At 39.7% G+C, this 23208-nt stretch overlaps 1 protein-coding gene across 2 annotated transcripts in view; it reads left to right on the top strand.

Annotated features, from left to right (window-relative positions):
- GFPT1 (glutamine--fructose-6-phosphate transaminase 1) overlaps nucleotides 1-23208 on the top strand; it is a 57442-nt gene that overhangs the window by 19741 nt on the left and 14493 nt on the right. The window contains exons 5-15 of one of the 2 annotated variants that reach the window (XM_005662490.3): nucleotides 1301-1359; nucleotides 2269-2403; nucleotides 3833-3894; nucleotides 5323-5402; nucleotides 5604-5657; nucleotides 10607-10712; nucleotides 12666-12829; nucleotides 14082-14177; nucleotides 18699-18796; nucleotides 21259-21379; nucleotides 22301-22458. In XM_005662490.3, the coding sequence (XP_005662547.2) occupies nucleotides 1301-1359; nucleotides 2269-2403; nucleotides 3833-3894; nucleotides 5323-5402; nucleotides 5604-5657; nucleotides 10607-10712; nucleotides 12666-12829; nucleotides 14082-14177; nucleotides 18699-18796; nucleotides 21259-21379; nucleotides 22301-22458 (1133 nt within the window). 2 annotated transcript variants of the gene reach the window in all.

The raw sequence follows: 23208 nt of genomic DNA on the forward strand, positions 1-23208 counted from the left end.
ACCTCAGACTTAGAAAACATTGCTCAGTTCTAATAGACCAGAAATATGTATATAATGACTCTTGGTCTTACAAACTTGTCTAGCAGCAGCTTATATAATCTCATTGATCAGTCCACCTTGCTGTGTCGAGAATTAGGGTCCTGGTGAATGCTGGCAAAATGTAAGCCATCTCAACTAATGTCTGAAGTCACAAGTATAGTGAAACTGCTAGGCAAGGATTCAGTTTATGCTTAAAGTAACCCCAGCAGTAACTCCGGGGCCGCATTCAACCACCAAAACTGGAAAGGCCGATGTGGCTTAGAAACCGATGAGCAGAGGCACCTCTAGAAGAAGTAACAGTTTATGTAGAGAGAGATGGATTGTTACTGTGTTACTTTGTCATACTAGAGAGCCACGGAAAGGCATGGACAAAATCTTCCTCAGTGACAAGCTGTCTGAACAGGGAGCCAGGATGTAGAGTCATCCGCTTGGGAGTGTGCTAAGGGGACAGCCTGCCATTGTGTGAAGAGGAGGGTGCCTTAGAGTCCCCCCGAGTCCTCCTGCCTGCTCTCACCTTCCACTCCCCTGGGATCTGCATAGCACACACAGCAGCTCTGAGAAGCACAGATAGCTCTAGGAAGGGGATTTTGCTTTTTGTCAACGTTTTAGGGAGTTCCTGTTGTGGCTCAGCAGTAAGGATATGGGTTTGATCCTTGGCCTTCCTCAGTGGGTTAAGGATCCGGTGTTGCTGTGAGCTGTGGTGTGTGTCGTAGACACTGCTCAGATTCCAAGTTGCTGTGGCTGTGGGGTAGGCTGGCTGCTGCAGCTGCAATTCAACCCCTAGCCTGTGTTTCTCTTATATGGTGGCATTGGGCTAGTAGTTTATTTTTTTATTTTTTTTGGCAACACCTGTGGCATAAGGAAGTTACTGAGCCAAGGATCAAATCCGAGCCATAGCTGTGATCTATGCCATAGCTGCAGCAATGCCAGATCCTTAATCTACTGTGTCACAGCAGGAACTCTTGGGCTAGTAGTTTAGCCACAACTGAAGTTTATGTCTCTAGACTCCAATTTATTATATTAACCCATTACAGCCACCTCTTAGCAAGCATTGTGTGCTTCTCCGTATGAACTGTACTACTGATCTACCTGAGGATAATCCGATGGTGAAAAGTAGATAATACTTGATTACATCTGTAATACACTTAAATATATTATGTAACAATTTTTTAACTTGAGGAATATCTGTTAATAGTAATGGCTATTTATAGTATTCATTAGACCTATAATTTCTTGTCATCAATACTTGTGTCTCTTTTAGAATTTATTGTTATTCATAATGGAATCATCACCAACTATAAAGACTTGAAAAAGTTTTTGGTAAGTGAAGCCTACCCATCTCTGAGAATATGTCTAACAAGAGCAGTAAGGTTGTTTGTTAGGGTGTGCAGTAAATCCTGTCTGGGTGTGATCAGGTAATTCCTAGGCAGTTAAAAGGGTATGGTGGTTTGCTGGGCTTTTCTTTGTTGACTGTGGAACATTTTTGTTTCTTATATGGCAAGAAAATAATTATTTGGCTTTGTTATAAGTGACCCAAAAGCTTAAATAAAATTGGAGTTTGGGGAGGATGTTTTTTGCCTTGTGAGAGACCCTGTTTGTCATTTTTAAAAGATGCTAGAGCATGTCAGAAGACTCCAGACAGACTGAATGAAGGCTCTGTGCCCTCGTAGCTCAGTACTGTGTAGAAGCGATAATGATGATGACCTTCGTGAGTGCCCTCTGCGAGCCGTCCAGCTCAGCTTTCCACAGCGATGGAAACCTTCCAGACATGTACCATCCCAGTATGGGAGCCATTGTCCACATGTGGCTGTTGAGCTGGGATGAATGAAGGACTGAATTTGAGATTTTATTTCCGTTTAATCACTTTAAATAGCCACATATAGCCAATGGCCATGATATTGGACAGTGAAATGTTAAAGGAAGAATCCTTATATTCATTATGGAATTAGTGTTTTGTGAATGTTATATATTTATTATATTTTAATTCTTTTAAAATTTACTTCACATAGGACATATATAGAGTTATATAGTCATAATTGTATATTTGTCATAGGGAACACCTCACCATTTTGGGTTCACCATAATTAAATGGTGATCTTGATTTTGAACAGTGGGTAATTGGGGTATGGTGGTCAAAAAAGGACTAGAAGTTATTAATGAGATTTTTGAGGAAAAAAATGAATGTTTCCTTAAAGGTTAAAAAAATTTTTTTTTTCTTTCTAATTATAGGAAAGCAAAGGCTATGACTTTGAGTCTGAAACAGACACAGAGACAATTGCCAAGCTTGTTAAATACATGTATGACAATCGGGAAAGTCAAGATACCAGTTTTACTACCTTGGTGGAGAGAGTCATCCAACAATTGGTATTAAACCACACTTTTAAAGATATTAGTGCCAACTGTGCTCACAATAAATGCTTAAAAATAACTAATAAGCAGGAACTGTGCTGATTTCTTAAGTCTTTTTGCTTTTATTTCCCAGCTATAACTGTTGAACTTGAATAATTTTGAGAGGCTGTTGTTTTAATGATTTTACTTCTTTCACCATAGTTCAGTGCCATAGGAATTGAAAATTATCCAAAATCAGTTTGTCCAAAAACTATTCATACCCCCACACAAACCCATACACACCGCACACAAACACGTACACAGTACTGACGGTCAGGGATTCATCGCTTTCTCACTTCCTGCTCATGCAGGTGTTCTTCCCGGTCAATAACTTAGCACAAGTAGCTTCAGCGAAATGTACACTCGTTATTCTGGCATAATGTCTGCATGTCTCCAAGCCAGTAGTCCACTTATTTTTCCTTGTGGGGACTTTTCCTTGACCCTATACCTCTACAGAAAATTACTTCTCAGCCCAAAAGAAAAGTGGTGTTCTTTTTGATCTCATCCCAGTTGCTCTAATGAAAGATTAAAGGTATCTAAGAGATTCCCAAAGGTCCAAATACTTCATGACTTCCATCTCCCCCCGAGCCCACTTACAGCTTTAGCTTTCTGTTTAAAAGCCCTTTACTTCTTTATGAAGGTCCAGCCCTCATCTCCCATCTCCATCCAGATCTTACGATGTCTGCAGCAAAAAGATGTGTCAGGAAGTTGGAGAATATAGGCCTGTTCCTTCCCTTTGCTCAAGGCAGAGTAGTGTCGTCCTGAGCCTTTTCTTGTTTCTATTCATTGTATAACCCTGTTTGTTCTATTCCTTCCCTCTCCTACCTTATTCATTCTTGATTTCCTTAGGTCCCATCCCTGAGGAGTTTGGATTGAGGGGTTGTAATGGTGTGCATGTTAATAATTGTGATTGTTTGTGTGTGAATATATATAGTTATAACTGTACACACACACACATATAGTTATATGGAACTACTCTCAAGATCAAAATGAATGAAAATTAACAGTGGTGTGAAATTACTGGGCCAGAGAATGGGTTTTGGCTATGGAGCTTGGGATCATTTCTGATTCTGTCCTTACCCTGCTAATGCATAATATGGGAGATATGATGTACCTATTGAGAAATGTCAGGAGTGTGTGCAAAGATGGCTTTTAAAATGGTCTGTTTTGGAGCTATTACCTGTTGCGTCTATTTCGAGAGTGGGCTTGGTTAAAGCTTGAGTCTTGGATACAGCAAAGCTCAGGATTAAGTGTTTACCTAAAAATTAGACGTATTTATAACCTAGTGCAAAAAGCAGTTGTGTGAACAAAAAATTTCTCTGCTGAAGCCAGTACATTTGAGGTATTTCACACTTGATAATTGATTATAATATGTATTGCTAATACCTTTTTTTCCCCTCCATAGGAAGGTGCTTTTGCACTTGTATTTAAAAGTGTTCATTTTCCTGGCCAAGCAGTTGGCACAAGGTATATATAAATTTAATGATGACTAATAATTACGTGTATTTTGAAACTTTTCAATTATAAACTTATTCTCTGTTCACTATAAATGACCCTTCACTATCAAGTTTCTGCCTGTAAGAGATATTTTTATGAGTCGTCCCTTGTTATCTCTGGGGGATTGGTTCCAGGACCCTGGTGAATACCCAAATCCACAGATGCTCAAGTTCCCTATATCAAATAGCGTTGTATTTTCATTTAACCTATGCATATACTCCTGTACACTTTAAATCATCTCTGGATTGCTTGTAATACCTAATACAATATGTTATGTAAATAGTTGTAAATATGATGCAAATGCTATATAAACAGTTGCCAGTGTGGCAAATTCAATTTTGTTTTTTGGAACTTTCTGAAATTTTTTCCCCCAAAATACTTCCTTTTTTTTTTTTTTAATTTTTAAAAAATTTTATGGCCACACCCGTGGCGTATGGAAGTTGCCACAGCTGTGACCTATACCGCAGCTGTAGCAACGGATCCTTTAATTCACTGTGCTGGGCTGGGGATTGAGTCCACACTTCTGCAGTGACCCAAGCTATTGCAGTGGGATTCTTAACCCACTATACCACAGTGGGAACTACTCTCCAAATATTTTTAATCCCTATTTGGTTCAATCCACAGATGTGGAGCTCAGGCATATGGGAAGCCAACTGCATTTATTTTGATGTGCTCTCTTTTCTGTTGTTTTACCACTCTTCAATGTAACAGAATCGCTTTACAAAGCAAATACATTTTGGCATATATAATTGGTCTTTTGTCTGTAGTGGGGCACCATTGTTACTTTGTTGATTTTGGATATTGATTATTCTGTAGAATATCCGTATTTTTTGGAACTGTATATTCTAGACAGCATCCTAGATAATTGTATCATTACCACTTTTGCTAGGGTATTTAAGCCTAATCATGAAGTCCTTTTTAGAACAATTAAATGTTGTTCTAGGACATTCAAATATTGCTCATATATCAAAAGAAAGTTTCCATTTAACATTGAAAAGGAGAACATTTTCTTACACATTGTAATAGAATAGGGGTCTGCAACTTTTTCTCTAACAGGCCAGAGAATAAATATTTTAGGCTTTCTGGGCCATATTGCCTCTTTGGTAGTCACTCAGTTTTGCTGTTGTAGCGTGAAAGCAGCTGCAGAAAATGTGAAGAATGGGCATGGCTGTGTTCCAGTGAAAATAGACAAGTGTGGCCTGTAGGTCATAGTTTGTTGACCTTTGTACTGAATATTTTTTTAAAAATTCTGTTTGTGGTGTTCTTTTGTTACATTTGAGGTTGAACTTAGAGAATTTAAACATTATTTGAAGAATGTTCCCTTATCATACTTAGATGTCGTATCATTACTGTGATATTTATGAAATGGATTAATTCTCTTTAATTTTATCCTGACAGACGAGGTAGCCCTCTATTGATTGGTGTACGAAGTGAACATAAGCTCTCTACTGATCACATTCCAATACTCTACAGAACAGGTAAAAACTATTCCTACATCATGCCAGAGGGAAAATGTATCATTTGAATGCAGGAGGTCTAAAGAATTGTTTTCCCTAAATTGAATAAATGCCCCTTTGGTCAGATCCACTCATATATATATAGTTCTGTCTAGATATGAAAAGGATTTGTTTTTGTGATTTCTCTGACGAGTAGAATTTTCTTCTGTTGTATATCCTTAGCTAGGACTCAGATTGGATCAAAATTCACACGGTGGGGATCACAGGGAGAAAGAGGTGGGAAATGCATTCTGCATGGATGGGGAGGAATCTTATCCTCTTTTGTTCATTCTTTACTAATTCTTTGTTCTTGGAGTGAATGAATGTGCTGGGCCTCTAAAAATGTGCTTATTTTATGGGGAAACATATTTTGACATTATTTTTCTAATTTGCAGAGTATATTTTGTCTGTCTGCTTTTGGCATTTAGAAAACTGCTTTTAATAATTTGTTTCTTTAAAAAACACTGAAATTTAAGAAAATAGTGGGAATAGTGAAGTTTTTTTTCTTTGTTTTAAATTAAAATCATGTAGGATAGGAGTTCCCATCTTGGCTCAATGGTTAACAAACCTGACTAGGAACCATGAGGTTGCAGGGTCAATCCCTGGCCTCGCTCAGTGGGTTAAGGATCCAGCGTTGCTGTGAGCTGTGGTGTAGGCTGGCAGCTATAGCTCCGATTCGACCCCTAGCCTGGAAACCTCCATGTGCTGCGGCTGCGGCCCTGAAAAAGACTAAAATAAAATAAAATAAAACCATGTAGGATACATTTATAATAAATAAGATGCTAAGATTAGGAAAACAGCATTGTGCAAGGCATTTATAGATTGAACTCTGTGTAGTTATTTGAATAATTTAGCCCTACTTTTAACTGAAATATTTTTACATGGATTTTATTTTATGCATAACAATTTACTTTTAAATTTACGTTCCATATCTTGATTGGCTTTGTTTGAATTTGGAATTTTTTTTTTTTTCCTGTCTTTTTGCCATTTCTTGGGCTGCTCCTACGGCTAATGGAGGTTCCCAGGCTAGGGGTCTAGTCAGAGCTGTAGCCACCGGCCTACGCCAGAGCCACAGCAATGCAGGATCTGAGCCGCGTCTGCAACATACACCACAGCTCATGGCAACGCCGGATCGTTAACGCACTGAGCAAGCACAGGGATCGAACCCACAACCTCATGGTTCCTAGTCGGATTCGTTAACCACTGCGCCACGACGGGAACTCCTTGAGTTTGGAATTTTTTAAAAAATGCTTATTTTGAAGTTTATCTTTTCACCTATGCAAACTGGATCATTTTGCTGATATACTTAGGCAAAAAATGGTGTGTTTGCTTTAAATTCAGGCAGTTGAAACCCGTGTTATTAATGCATAATTCTTGGAAAAGATTGATCAAAGTACTCTAAACCTATTTATCTTTAGATAGTGGCTATCTAGAGCAGAAAGTTAATTCTTTAAATAGCCTTCTATCCTGAGATGTTGGACTTTATTTTCTTCCTCCCCTTCCCTACCTTTTCAGAAGAAAAACTAGTCTTTGGATCCAGAGTTCCAGATTTCTGTTAATAATTCTGCTTGTGTATATATTACTTATATTTTACCTTGTACATTGTCCTAGGCTGTTTTTAGAAGCAATGGAAGAATACTGGTTAAGGTCTTAAGCTGGAAGAAATATCTATCACAAGACAGATCTTTTTGAGATGAGGGGTTGTGTTTTAGTAACCTTGGTTTCCTCAGCTCCTGGGAGCTAGATAATGTGTGGCTTAGCAGGGTGTAGTTTGAAAAGTGCAGCCTCTTATTGAAGAAGCTTGTAAAGGGAAAGACACTGGGCCGGCTTTCGGTCTTTTGCCTTCAGGTGTAACCATTGACCAAATAAAGCGGGATGCTAATAATTGTATTCCACTTAAATCAGATGAGATAATCAGCAGATGGGAAGACATTTCACAGATTGTAAGAGTCCTACAGATATCAAGTAGTAATGTTCCTTTCATCTAAATGTGCAATGATACCTCAAATTTTTCCAAGTGTTGTTATTAGATATGCCTTGTTACTTGAAGAATAAAATAACCAATATTGCAAGAAAGAATATGGTGAAACTCAATCCCAGTAGGACATTTCAAAACCAAAGCTGGTTGTATTTATTTTAAAAATGTAGGTGCTGGCCTATCCTTTTGCCCATTTTTTTAAAAATTTCATTATTATTATTATTATTATTATTATTATTATTATTTTTTGTCTTTCTGCCATTTCTTGGGCCACTCCCTCGGCACATGGAGGTTCCCAGGCTAGGGGTCGAATTGGAGCTGTAGCCACTGGCCTACGCCAGAGCCACAGCAACACTGGATCTGAGCCGTGTCCACAACCGACACCACAGCTCGCAGCAATGCCGGATCCTTAACCCACTGAGCAAGGCCAGGGATCGAACCTGCAACCTCATGGTTTCTAGTTGGATTCGTTAACCACTGCGCCACAACAGGAACTCCAAAAATTTCATTATTATTAAAGTATAGTTGATGTACAATGTTTCGTCAAGTTCTGTTGTACAACAAAGTGACCCAGTCACATACATTTCCTTGTGCTGTATGGTAGGATCCCATTGTCCTTCCACTCCAAATATAATAGTTTGCATCCCCAAAGCCCCCAAATGCCCATCCACCCCACTCCACACCCCCCCCCGCCCCTTCCCAGAACTCCAAGTCTGTTCTTTTTTCCTTTTGCCTGTTTTTTAATTCACTTTTTAACATACGTAAAGTTCACTCTTTTGAGGTGCAAAATCATGAGTTCTGTCAAATACAGATAGTTGTATAACCACCTCCACAATCAAGGTAAATAATTCATGCCCTAAAAAAAAGAGTTGTCCAGCTACCCCTCTGTAGTCACCCTTGTCACCATACCCAGCCCCTGGCAAACACTGACTTGTTTTATCTCTCTATGGTGTTATCTTCTCTGGGATGTCATCTTATAGGTATTATTTATTTATTTTTTTAGGGCTGCACCCTCAGCGTATGGAAGCTCACAGGCTAAGCGTCGAATCGGAGCTACGCCACAACCATAGCCACATGGGATCCAAGCCTTGTCTGTGACTACACTGCAGCTCAGGACAACACTGGATCCTTAACCCACTGAGCAGGGCCAGGGATTGAACTGACATCCTCATGGATACCGGTCGGATTCGTTACCACTGAGCGACAATGGAAACTCCTGATATTTATTTTTTGAAGTGTGGTATCTTTTTTGTTGTCGAATTTGGATGGGAAGAAATGTTTTATTTTCATACCTAAAACACACCAAATAATCATGGATTGTGGAGAATTTTGGATGCATGTTACCAAGCCCATAAAGAATGGACACATGAGTTTTTACAAGTATATTTGTGGTATTCTCTGCCATTTTGTCCATTGGTTATAAGGGCCACTGTGTCTTTGATTTCGGAGAGGCAGCAGTGGGTGATGGCTTGAAGTGAGATCCTCATTCTTTGCTCAGGAATTGAACCTGGGCAGCCTGGATGAAAACCAGGAATCCTAGGCACTAGACCAGCCAGAGGCTAGAAGTGGAATTGCCCTGATTCTTGCCCCCATTGAAAGCAAGAAAGTTCCAAGGAGGCAAAGACTGTAAAAACAGGTATATAAAGTTTATAGTTAGAAACCCAGTATGACGTGTGGGAGAGCACAGAAATAGAGTATTGATCTTTTTATCTAAGGCAAAGGCAAAGAGTAATATACCCCCAAAGGAGAAGTGAGGGTGCGGGCGTCCCCTGAATGAGGAGCGTGCAGGAGAGGGGCTTTAAATTACTTCCGTAGGACACTTCTTCCGGGTCTTTGTCTTCCTTTGGCCAATTAACCTGTTTATCTTTCATACCTGACCAGATCTAAGGCCCTCCCCTGATCTGCATGTGGAACTTTTGGCCAAGATAGATTCTAAAGCAGAGCATGGTGGGAAGGTTATCCAGACTTATTATGGCCTGGCACCCCTGCCCTTTCTGACCCAGAAGGCTCACTCTGTTTATGTGTAGTTGGGGGTCTCCCTGGTGCTGAGAATGGGGAGTACCTGACCTCTTTGTTCTGCCCAAGCCGGGCTCAGCCCCTCCTCTTGTCGCCATTGTTTAACAAGTTCACAGAAGACAAGTGCCACTTATTTGCCTTGTGCCTGTTGTTATTTCTATCTTGTAGTATAGATAGGTGGCTGATTGTAAATGTCTATCCTAAAGTCCACCGTCTCCTGCCTCAGGAAGTCTAAATACGAGGCTGGTTGCAGTTGTCTATCCTGAAGTCCCTCTGTCTCCTGCCTCATCTTGATCTTGGGAGAAAGATGTTTTTTGGTCACTGTGACATTTACATAGTCTTCAATTAATAGATATTTTCTGTATTTGGCTAATTCATCAAACTTCATTATGCTTTTCAGTTTTGGCTTTAGTTGTGAGTAAGCAAAAAGGAAAAAAAAAATCCTTCATCAACGGTTTGACAGATTGAGATGCCAGAATTCTAAAGTACCAGAATTAAAAAATGTGATCATTGCAAAAGGAATATACTTTATCTTGACTTAAAAGACGTGTTAGAAAACCCAGTTTTAAGAAAGGAGAGGTTCTGGGTTTATAGTTCCAGTCTTAGCAGGAGGTGCCACGTATGATATAACATGACTAGAGAGTTCTTTCTAAGTATTTTTGTTTTGTTTTAAAATTGGAATTCGTGTAGCCTGAACCTTGATTTGTTATGCTGATTTACTGTTAAAATCTAGAGAAGTTTTATTATGAGGTAACAAAAGTATGCCACTAGCCTTCATTTTACTTTTCATTCCACAATTTTGTTATTTTTAATGTAATTTTAGTAAGTTTAAATATACAAACATATGTATTATTTCTATTGAGTTTTTTGTATAAAGTTAAATTAAGATAGATTAGTCCTACATTAAAACTAGTGACATTAATTATTTGCCTTTTACCTGGAAAAGAAATATTACATTAAAAAACGCATAACATAGCACTGTATCTGCCACGCTCTTTGATAGTTGCTTCACTCTATGCCCTTTGTTCTTGTTGGCTTTTTGCATGGAAATAGGGTGATCTACCTGGCATTGAACAGTTGCTGAAATTATTTTGTGTTGCTACGGGTTTTTTGTTGATTTAGTAGAAAACTATGTATATGTCTATATTGGCCATGGTTTTCTACTGCTGATCTTGTTAACTCTATGCTCTAGGCAAGGATAAGAAAGGAAGCTGCAATCTCTCTCGTGTGGACAGCACAACTTGTCTTTTCCCTGTTGAAGAAAAAGCAGTGGAGTATTACTTTGCTTCTGATGCAAGGTGAGCTTCCTTGGTTGATTGCGAGAGTTTTTAGTAAAACTAATCATGCTCCAGGAAACCAACACGTTATGTTGTATAAATGTCGTCATGCTGTACAGAAGAACTTTAATTAAGGATGTGAAGGTGACTTTTTTTGGAGATGGGATTCTAGAACACTTCTTTTTCTCAATTCAGAGTATGTAGGTCAGTTTACAAAGAAGAGCTAATCTTGAGACTTGTTCCAGTATACTTACTGAAGTCATGGATTTTTTTTTTTTTTTTTTTTTTGAGTCTTAACCCAGGTTTTGTAAGGAGATTTTTTTTTTTTTTTCGTCTTTTGTCTTCTGTCCTTTTTAGCTCCATACCCGCTGCAAATGGAGATTCCCAGGCTAGGGGTCTAATCAGAGCTGTTGCTGCTGGCCTACGCCAGAGCCACAGCAACATGGGATCAGAGCCATGCCTGCAACCTATACCACAGCTCACGGCAGTGCTGGATTCTGAACTCACTGAGCGAGGCCAGGGATGGAACCCGCAACCTCTTGGCTCCTAGTCGGATTCGTTAACCACTGCGCCATGACAGAAATTCCTTGTAAGGAGAAATTTTAGATTGGAGAGTAGAATGGCTTAGGATCATACCAATTATAATGTAATTGCTAACCTATATTGTCATTTTAGTCCAATATGGACACATATTTTTTATTCAGAAATAATTGGCATCTAAATCACTTTTATATAGGAAATAGCATTAGACTAAGACATTTTGAGAGAAAATGCAGTGGAATGCTTAGAGGCATTTATAAATGAAATGCAAATAGCAGTGAGGATAAAATGGAATCATTCAAATTGCCAACAGGTATTTGAGTCATTATTCATTGTGCCTGAAAGTAGGGGGTGTAAAGTTTGTAAGTGTATAAGGTGTGTTGCTGGTGCTAAGAAGCATTGTTGCTGTTAGTAAGTAGGTTTGTCCCAGAGCTGACAGTTTTGGCTTAAATAAAGTGGAAGTTGCAGAAGCATCCCAGCTTTTTTCATTTACCATGCATTCATATTGAACACTCCAGCAAAGCCGAGTGTTGGGCTGAGGAGGTAATGGTGAGTAAGAATAAAAATGTTACTTGTCCTTAAGGAGCTCTTTCTTAATGGGAGAAAAGACTTTAGTCAGTGGTCACCAAGTATAGAATTGCAGCTGTGACAAGAGCTACAGATGCTTCTAACAGGGTGACTTGACCCTCTTGTGGGTATATTTCTTTAACAGAATGATGCTTGAACTGAGGGTTAAGGACTATTAGGAGTTAATTAGGTGAAGAGGTGAAAGAAAGAAACATTCCTTCTCTGCAAATGGACCAGCCTGTGAGAGTTTGGGATGGATGTGAGCATGGCTGGAATGGAGAGAGGAACTTGGGTGGGAGATGAGGCCAGAGAAAAAGGTACAGGTCCTAGTAAAGCCACTTTGTTGTTTACCTAAGAGCTAAAGAGAAGCTGTCAAGTGGTTTGTTGGGTAAGGGAGAAATCTTGATTGGAGTTGCCTTTTGATATGCCTTTTGGTAGAAATGGAGACTGGATGGAGGGTGGTTGGAGGGAATGTGGGTGGAAGTTAGGAGGTTGCTGCAGTAGTCCAGCCAGGAGCTTGAACTGGTTTCTGGTGGTGGACATAGAGAGAAGCCCTGGGAAATGTTTAGGAGTTGAAATTGGACGACTTGGTGATAGGTAGACTGAGGAGGAAATAACCACTCTTTCCAGTCTGGTCTAATCTAAGTTGGGTTTTGGTTGCTGCACAGAGTTCCTTTTCTTCATTGTCCACAGTGACCACCCCCTCCTTCACGTCCCTGTAGGGAATGGCATTGGTAACAAGAAAGTTCTCAGAGCTCCTGCAGGATGATAGTGTATTTAAATTTGGTCCTTTTGTGCTAATAATAGTTTTATTTATAATAATCAACCTTGAACATTGATTGTACTGTCTCCCTGAACATTTGATAGTGCTGTCATAGAACATACCAATCGCGTCATCTTTCTTGAAGACGATGATGTCGCAGCAGTGGTAGACGGCCGTCTTTCTATCCATCGAATTAAACGGACTGCGGGAGATCACCCTGGACGTGCTGTGCAGACCCTCCAGATGGAGCTGCAGCAGATCATGAAGGGTGAGTTTTTGTCCTGTTAGGGCTCAGTGTCCTGATACAGAGGAGGCGCTCTCCTTCCTGTCCTGGAGTAGGAATCTGATAAAACAGTTCAGTGAAAGGATAACCCCAGAAAGAGGGATTGATTCTGTGGAGGAGTTATCTGCTGGTTTGACAGTACTCTTTCACACTGATTCATCATTTATTGTTTCTAACATTAAAAAAGAATTCAATTATTTAAATAGTACTTGGTATTCTTTTCTTTTTTTTTTTTTTTTTTTTTGTCTTTTTTTTAGGGCTGCACCCATGGCAAATGGAGGTTCCCAGGCTAGGGGTCTAATCAGAGCTGTAGCCGCCGGCCTACACCTGAGCCACAGCAACGCCAGATTCGAGCCTTGTCTGCAACCTACACCACAGCTTGCGGCAACACCGGATCCTTAACCCACTGAGTGAGGCCAGGGATTGAACCTGTAACCTCATGGTTCATAGTCGGGTTCATTTCCGCTGCACCACGACAGGAACTCCAGTACTTGGTATTCTTAAGATACTTTATAAACATAGTTTGTGTTCTGTTCTTTATTCCTCTCTTATTCTCTCTCTGCTCTGGCTTTCTCATATATGAAATGGGGATAATAGGACTTAGCTAATTAAGGTTGTTTGGGGGATTAAGCCCTTAGAACAGTCCTTGATTCGCTTAGTGAGTTCTACATAATGTTTGCTAATATTAACTATTATGATGATGGTGATTGTGGTGTTTGTTGTCCTTTCTGATGGGGACGTGGTGGAAAACAAGCTAATATTTATTGCATAACAGCTGTGCAATGTCAAGTCTTTATTAATCCACACTACCACACTGTGAAATAGCTATTTAGAACAGCTTATTTTACAATTAAGAAATTCCCCAGAGCCACTTGGCCAGTAAAGGAGAGAACTGTGGTTTGAATGTAGAGCTGACTCTAAAACTTAAGCTTGTCCCACGCCCCTGTTTTTCTGTAACTGCTTATTTTAGGTGCGAAGTTAATAGAAGTGTTTGTCCTCCTTCCTCGCAGAATGTACCACAGGGTACATTTACCCAAAGGGTAAAATGTCATATATGAATATTGTTCTCTATTGCAAGACCTTTTGTTTCATTTCATTTACTAAAATGATATTGAAGGAGTTTGACTTACCGTTGTATACAAATTTTTAATCCTCTGGCTTGTTAACTTTTTTTTTTTTTTTTTTTTTTATTTTCCTACAACTTTTGTTTTAATGATAACAATTTATATTACTTTAGGCAACTTCAGTTCGTTTATGCAGAAGGAAATTTTTGAGCAGCCTGAGTCAGTTGTGAACACAATGAGAGGAAGAGTCAACTTTGATGATTACACTGGTAATTACATATGAATTATGTTTCTATTTCAAAGTCTTCTATGGGGATTGGGATTGACAGTCTGAGAGTTTATTGTCCTTATCGAATGGCTATGACTGCCAGCTGTCAGTGGCGCCCAGTCCTCTTTTAAAAGTCCTTTAGTGTGTGATTCCCCTGATATGAGATATATCAAGGTTAGTCAGACTTACAGACAAAAGGTAGATTAGTGGTTACCAGGGGCTGGGGTTGGAGGGAAAGGGGAGATAGTATTTAATGGGGACAGAACTTCGGTTTGGGATGATGAAAAAGTTCTGAGATGGATGATGGCAATGGTTGCACCACACACAGTGTGAATGTGCTTCATGCTTCTGAATTGTGTACTTAAGAAATAGTTAAAGTAGTAACTTTTATGTCTATTTTACCACAAGAAAAAGTAAGGGAATGATAAGCAGTGGAGCTGAGGGGAAGGGGAAATGAAGTGACTGCTAATGGGTATGGTTTTAGGGGTGATGAAAATCCAAAATTAGATAGTGATGATGGTTGGACAATTCCGAATACACTAAACACCACTGATCAGACACTTTAAATGGGTGAATTTTATGGTAAGTGACACACTTCTAAAATGGTTATGAAAAATATAAAAAAATGGCTAGAAGGTCACATTTGGAAGCTGTTGTCAGTTATGGGAGTATTAGGGTGATTTTCCTGGCGGAAAAAAGTCCTTCAATGTACCATTAAAAACATTTATTCTTTTCAGTTCAGAAGTCCTTTTTTGGGCACCTGCTCTGTACCAGGGACTGTTCTGAACACTGAATTCTCAGAAGAATGAGACCTGGTCCCCTTGTTGGGAAGCTTACTTGTATCTCTTCAGCCTAGGTTTTCTCTCTGTTTATAAATGAGTGAAATGTGAACTTTCCAGAGGTTTTCCAGGTGTTTGCCTAATGCCTTCTGTGGTAATCCACACCTTCCTGTGTGTTTAAGGTGAGGCGAGGGTGCGGCTTGGGTCTTATTCTGGAAATTCTCTCTAGACCTTGTGTTGCAGGAGTTTTTGCATCTTGCTGAGATGAGTTTGAGATGGCTTTCTGTGGTCATAGAATGTCCATGAACTGTTTATTGCCGAATCAGATTTTCAGAACCCTTTTTCTTCAACATGACCAGTTTAATAAACAGCTTAACAAACAGGCTTTGGGCTAAATAAGGAATTTCCTCAGTGTTAGGAATTCATTTTTGAGAAATAATTTCTAATGTGCAAAAATCTTTTCCTGAATCTGTGTGTTATTTATACAGTATTAAGTGTCTTCTCCTTTATGCCACGTCCTGCTAATTGATAATGATTTGTCAGAATAAGTGCTGTTTGGTATATTTTTCTGAGCAGCAGCAGACTCTTTCTCAGCAGGAGAGATTTGTCGAAGGCTGAATTATGAATTGAACATCTGTGTGCAGAGTGCCATGCTGAACATATCAGGGACTATAGGAAAGTCATCTCTGATGTGGTCTCCTTCTTGAGGTTCTTAGAGGAGGGATGAGTATGTAATTGACTATTTAAAGAAAGGTAGAATGTAATCAGTGATATTAGAAAGACGGTTTTAATGTTGAAATGTTTAAAGCTTAATGTTGAGATTTAGAGAAAGTAGAGAATGAACTACTTTTTGTTTGTGGGCAGGGCTTTGGGGGCCAGAGAAGGCTCCATGACGTAGGCAGTTGTGGGTTTAAAGGATTTGGAGGATCTGAATAGGTGAAGCTGAGATGGGGGCGCTGTGGTTGGGTAGAACACATTAGCTAAGGGGAGACAGTGGAAAACCATCAGAAGTTTATTTGTGAATTACTATGTAGTCCAGTTTGTCTGCCACTTCTAGGACATGAAGAGCAGTAGAGAGCAGTTAAGTCTGAGAAAGAAAGTGAGAGGCACTGCCACGGAGGGCCTTGAATGCATTCTGTTGGGACTGAGGGGTACCTCCTTTTGTAGAAACTGCAGAGCTGTTAGGAAACTTAGGAGCCAGGGGTGATCATAGCTTCACTGAGGTGACCCGGGTGCCAGTGTCCAGTGGGCCTTAGACGAATGAGAGGCTGAAATGCAGTCGCCAGTTAGGATGTTGTTCCATCTGGGGTAAAGCGAAAGGGAAGGGGAGGGAAACGGGGACCAGGAGAGAAACAGGAACACTCTACGTCAGGACCCACATCCGCCTTTGTGGGGAGAGGGGGTTTTTCTTCTCTGGCCCCCTAAGCCCTGCCCACAAACAAAAAGTAGTTCATTCTCTACTTTCTCTAAATCTCAACATTAAGCTTTAAACATTTCAACATTAAAACCATCTTTCTAATATCACTGATCATATTCTACCTTTCTTTAAATAGTCAGTTACATACTCATCTCTCCTGGGGTTGAGCTGGAAGAACTGGGAGAGTATCAGGAAATACTGTTGTGGTATGGAATGGAAATAAGATTAGGAAAAAGATTTGTTTTCTAAGGAAAGAGAATGAGATAAACTTTGACACGTCCTGATTTAAAAACACTTTAATCTATGGCGTGTGTTCCTTATAAAAGTTCTATAATGTTATCTTTTTTTGTTGAGATAAGGAAAGCTCTGTCAGTTTGAGTGTCTTGCCAGAGGTCACACTGCTAGGCGTTGATGGAGCCAGACTCACTGCAGCATTAAGTGGTGTCCCAAGTGGGCTCCATCCCTCCCCTGTCCTCTAGGTGCAATTACTGCTTCTGGTGGCAGTGGCCTGCCTTCCCAGAAGTAGGCTTCTCTCCAGAGCCTCAATTCAAACCTTGGGTGACTCCTTCCAGAACTGTCCCAAACACTGCTCAGCCAGCAGGGACTACATTTGGGCTGATTTTAAGGAAACACTTGAGGCCCCCTAATCTCACCATCTCACCTCTCCGTCATTCTTGGTCATCATCTGAAATACAAGTGTCTCCAGAATCTGTTTTATACTTAGTCATCTCCAGACTGACTTGCCTCTACCCAGCCTCTTACCATTAGTTCCTTTACCCCTGAATCTTTTCAGTATGTTCGAGGCCTGTAGAAAGACACTCTAGGCAGCAGAACCCAAGAAGGAATAGTGAGAAGGCCACTGAGGCTGGAGTGACCTGGATGAGAGGGGAAGTGCAAGGAGATGAGGTCAGTGAGAAGCAGGAGACAGGGCGTGTGGCTCCTTGAAGGCCATAATTAGGAATTTGCACTTTATTCCAGAATTATTTGGGGAGCTGCTAAAATAAAGCTTTTCGTTATGTCATTTCCTACTTTACTAAGAAATGTGATATGCCCCCTTGGTATAAAGAACATAAAATTATTCAAAAATATAAAAAGCAAAATGTATACCTTGGTTCCATTTTATAACTAGTGAAGGCAGAAGAAAAGAGTGGAGGGCACAAAGCGCAGGGATGGAGTAGAGAGATTGCTGGTGAGTCAGACGTGGGAGGATGCTGCCCACAGGGGTGTTTGTTGCTCTCATCAGCCAGACGCTGAACTGTCTGGTAGCCACACAGTGCTGTGCACGATATACTCACTTAGTAGGTACTCAGAAAGTTAATTAATAATGACTTGGATGAAAATTTCCTCACTAGCCATGTGTAGAAGGGTCCATAGACAATGCACCCTTAGACAGACACATGTGGCTCTGGAGACAGAAAAACTCACTGGATCATTTTGAGATCAGATTTGATGTTTTTAAAGAATTCCCCTAAAAGGTCATTTGGGCTGTGTGTGGAGAACAGGCTCTAGGAGGTGGAGAAGAGAAGAGTTAGGCACATCTGGCCTTCATCCAGGGAGCAACACTGGACTTGGGGGATGGCATTAGAGGTACCCTTGGGAGGTGGCGCTCACAGGACTGGCTTGCACAGTGGTTGTGGAGCAGCCAAGGATGGCTCTGATGTTAGGTAAGCGGGGTGGCATCTACTGAGGTGGGGAAGACAGAGGAGAGGGGTTTATTGTGTTTGGAGCACTGTACTGGGCATGTAATGGAAATGAACATAACTAAGACTCCCCCACCCCACTCCGTGCTGGCTTATTGAGTAGAATTAGATCTGATGAAGGTGAGCATTCTTAAAGTATAATTCAGTGAGTTTTTTGACAAGCTTCCACAGTGTGGTCATAATTCCGAATAACCTGAATAGCAATCAAGACATAGCACAGATCCTTCACCCTAAAAATTTCCTTTGGAGTCATCCCTTTCCCCACCGCCAGCCATCAGCATCTACTGATCTGTTTTCTGTATCCCTATAGTTTTGCCTTGAAGATAACTTTTAATCTAAACAGAGGAAAGTAAAGAAAAAAGACCGAGTAAGGTCGAGTGTGTAAATATTGTAGTTGTGTGGATGTGTGTGGGGGTGAGGAATGTTAGTTACAAGTTTGGAGTGACCAGTTAAGTTGTGGCTTATTTAATTTACTTTTCAAAACTAGAGAGAACTGGCTTCCTAAGAGGAATATGGAAAAAACAGCAGTGGTGTTTCCTATGAAAAAAGTGGACGGTTATTAAAAGTGACTGCCTATTTCACATGCTTCTTTCCTAAGTAATTATATACACAAATTTTTATTTCAGTGAATTTGGGAGGTTTGAAGGATCACATTAAGGAAATCCAGAGGTGTCGGCGCTTAATCCTTATTGCTTGCGGAACAAGTTATCATGCTGGTGTAGCGGTAAGTGGCTTCTTAGCATTTTAGTTGCATTTATGTTGGGTATTAGAAGATATCTGCAGACAATTAGGACTGCCAGTAACACACCAGGTAAAACTATTTTTTGTTAAAACATCATGTTTTCTTTTTGTATTGTGAGGACAAAAATCAAGGTTGGGGGCAAGGCAATTGAATAGCTGCTTGGAATTATTTCTCAGTGGATCATCCGCTTTAAAAAGGTTCTTAGTTACACAGGTAGACCGCCTGCAGCTGACCTCATGAAAGGCAGAGTGGAAAGTTCTTGTGCCATCCTGGCCTAGAGGTCCAAAGTCTGTGAGAGCAGTCCCGGGCTTTGCGCATCATTGTTCGCTTGCCCCAGACAGGTGGCTGTGTGAAGCTCAACAGGATTTACTTGGTAGGCACGTTTCTGCAAAAAAGGGGAAGTCTTCTTTTTGTTAGACTTTGTTCTTTGAATTGTTATTTTGGAAGTTGAAATTTTATATCGAAGATGTGTGTTGGTTTTCAATATAGCAGCATAGGAATTTAACTGTCTTTTATTGTAGTAAATTAGACCTACATGTAGTCTCCCTGTAATGAGACGGGTTATGTGCTGCTGATGTCAACTCCTCTAAGTACAGAAGACCCTTACACACTCACTTTCTGCTTTTAGGATTGATTTCCAAAGTTACCAACAGTTGTTTTTTATTTGCTGGGGCGTAGATATTAATTATTCACACTTGGTGGGAGCCATTCATTTGCCTAGTGAGTGAAACTAGCTGGTCACCCAGCCCTTGCATTTCAGCAGGCTTCGTTCTTCTCTAAAGCACTCCCTTTTCCCTCCTCCCCTGGCGGCCCTCTCCCCGCACCAATTACATGGTCCTACAAAGGAAGGTCTGCAGTTTTGAAGGGAAGAGTTGTAAGAAAGTGATTGTTTGGAGCATGGAACGGAAAGAATGAATTAATGACATTAGTGTCCATTAAGGGATTGGCTAATTTAGTAGTGGCTTAGATCTGTTATTGAATGAGCCCTCTATTCAGAAATAAAAATTTTGATTGTTTCATCTAATGCTAAGCCTGAATTTTGGGGCATAAATTATATAAAGAATTCTCTAATTTGAGAAGATGTAAGGGTTTTATTTTGGTTAATGCTTTAGACTACTATAGTTTTCTTTTTTTTTTTAAGGGCTGTACCTGTGGCATATGGATGTTCCCAGGCTAGGGATTGAATCCGAGCTGCATCTGCAACCTGTGCTGCTGCTTGTGGCAGTGCTGGATACTTTGACCCACTGAGCAAGGCCAGGGATCGAACCCACATCCTCATAGATTTTATTAGTCGTGTTATTAACCTGCTGAGCCACAACAGGAACTCCCCAAGACTAATATATGCAGTTAACAAATATTAGAAATCCTATTTAGTTTAGCATACAAAACCGTGTCATTGAATTAATTCTGTTTAGGGTATCAACCCCCTACTCTGCCTTCCATGCTACAGAGTTTTATAGTGAGCTTTCTTTTTTTTTTTTGGTCTTTTTGCCACTTCTTGGGCTGCTCCCTCAGCATATGGAGGTTCCCAGGTTAGGGGTCTAATCAGAGCTGTAGCTGCCAGCCTACGCCAGAGCCACAGCAACGCAGGATCGTTAACCCACTGAGCAAGGGCAGGGATCGAACCCTCAACCTCATGGTTCCTAGTTGGATTCGTTAACCACTGCGCCACGACGGGAACTCCTATAGTGAGCTTTCTTAAACAAGATTTCTAAAATATATTGACTTTATTGGGGGAAGAAGTATTATTTATGAATACATCATATTCTTGAAATGTTTAGTTTTTCATTTAGTGTTTATATGTTATATCATTTGCAATCTCTCTGTGACTTGGTATTATGTGAATTGTCATTTAAAGATTAGGAATTGGGAAGTTAAAATACACAAGCTAATTTAGAACAGTACTTTTGCTACTTCTCAAAACAATTTATATCTGTGGATTTATTTGCTTATAAGAATACATACAGGAGTTCCCGCCTTTGTGCAGTAGATTAAGAATTTGACTGCAGTGGCTTGGGTTACTGTAGAGGCATGGGTTCTGTCTCTCTCTGGCCCAGTGCAGTGGCTTAAAGGATCTGGCGTTGGTACAGCTGCAGTGTAGGCCAGTGGCTGCTGCTCAGATTCATTCCCTGGCCTGGGAACTTCCAAATGGTGAGAATGCGCCCATGAAAAAAAAAAAGGAAGAATACATACATTGATAATGAGACAGTTAGTCATTGTCTAAAGAAACTTGTGCTAAAATGTTAGCAGTGCTTATCTCCTGGGTGGTGGGATTTTGGTTGTTTTATATTTTTATGTTTTAATCTGTATTGTTTGTATTTTCTAACATTGTGTATCATTTTTATATAGAAAAAGTGAAAACTATACCGTGAGTTTGAAGAAGTCCAGTGAAAAAAAGGGTATTTGAAATAAAGTGGTATGATCAAGTTATGTTTTCTCTGCAGACGCGTCAAGTTCTTGAAGAGCTGACTGAGCTGCCTGTTATGGTGGAGCTAGCCAGTGATTTCCTGGATAGAAATACACCAGTTTTTCGAGATGATGTTTGCTTTTTCATTAGTCAATCAGGTATGCTAATGTTAATGATGCAAAAGAATAGGAAAGTAGTTCTTCCTAACAATTATAGCATATATGGGCAAAACTGATATTTAAAGATAATCTGGTAATGCAGATGACTTAACAAATATAAGTTTATTTCGATATTATGGAATTATTATTTTTCTTTTTAGGGCCACATCTGTGGCACATGGAAGTTCCCTGGCTAGGGTTCTAATTGGAACTACAGCTGTGGGCCTACGCCGCAGCAACACCCAGATCCGAGCCTCATTTGCAACCTACACCACAGCTTGCAGGAATGCTGGATCCTTAACCACTGAGTGAGGCCAGGGATCAAACCTGCATCCTCATGGATACTAGTTGGGTTCTTAACCCACTGAGCCCCAATAGGAACTCCATGATATTATGGAATTCCTAATGAGTTAGTAAAATTAATACATTTTATACTCAAAAGAGCTGAATTTTTAAAAACAAGGAAAGGAGATCCTAAGAAGTAGGATCCTATTAAAAGTTTTACAAATTTATTATTTTAAGTGCATGTTTTAAATTTTATTTAAAACAAATGAGGGGGCAGGGGACGGTGTGATAAATTAGGAATTGGAGATAAACAGATACTACTACATATAAAATAGGTAACAAAAATCTATTGTATAACACAAGGAACTATATCCAGTTTCTTGTAATAACCTATAATGGAAAAGAAACTTAAAAATAAATGTGTGTGTGGGTATATGTATAAGGAATATGTGTATGTATGTATGTATAGCTGAATCACTTCGCTGTATACCCGAAACACTAAGCTCAACTATACTTCAATTTAAAAAAATAATAAATGATCTTGGTAAAAGTGTCATACTTTTCTATTTTCGCATTTCTAAGAAGCAGCACATGATACCTGCTCTCTGTGCTGCTTTTGTCTTCCTTTTTACCCAGGTGAGACAGCAGATACCCTGATGGGTCTCCGGTACTGTAAGGAGAGAGGAGCTTTAACTGTGGGGATCACAAACACAGTCGGCAGTTCCATATCAAGAGAGACAGACTGTGGAGTTCACATCAATGCTGGGCCGGAGATTGGCGTGGCCAGCACAAAGGTAAGTTCTGGACTTAGTTCTCTTGGGATTATTTAATCATAGCGTTGGTGGAATAGAATAATCTGTGTCTTATATTCCATTTGTTAGCACTTAGGGTTTACTAATTATTGTAAGACTTAAGGGTCAATAATGGATAAAATACTTGTCATCCTCCTTCCTCACATCGTCTTAAGGACAAATGTGTGTAACATAAGTCCATTTTGCAAAGGTGTCTGCTGGCTGTCCCCATTCAGTACTTATATTCCTCCTGCCATGTAGGGTGGGATACATGGTGGGTATAATGTGCCCTTCCTTAATTAAGTGTAGTAGGGAATTAGAAAAATAACAAGTTAGGAACATCTAGTTTAATTCTAATAATTTTTGACTTTTTTTTTTTTAACATATTTACACTTTCCTAATGAATGTGTCAAAATATCTACACTGCCTTTGAAAGTTTATAAGGAGGAGTACTTTTTGGTATAAAATTTGGCAATTTAAAAAAAATAGAAGGGAGTATTATATGAAAATATCTGTTTCTTTTAGATATACATCTGAGATTTAAAAGCACCTTCGTTTTTATTTTTTTAAGGCTCAGGGAGACTACTTTGCTCTTTGAAATTGGGACATGTGTAAGTTTGGTACTTGCAGTAAAATTAGGAATCTTTGAAAGTTGTATAAATGCAGAAGATAACTACTCTTTATGATTTCAAAATTTCATTTTCTTGTCTACTTTTCTGCCTAAGTCTAATATATCTTGCTGATTGTTTAGGC

The sequence above is a fragment of the Sus scrofa genome, chromosome 3 (assembly GCF_000003025.6).
Source record: "Sus scrofa isolate TJ Tabasco breed Duroc chromosome 3, Sscrofa11.1, whole genome shotgun sequence".
Lineage (NCBI taxonomy): Eukaryota > Metazoa > Chordata > Mammalia > Artiodactyla > Suidae > Sus > Sus scrofa.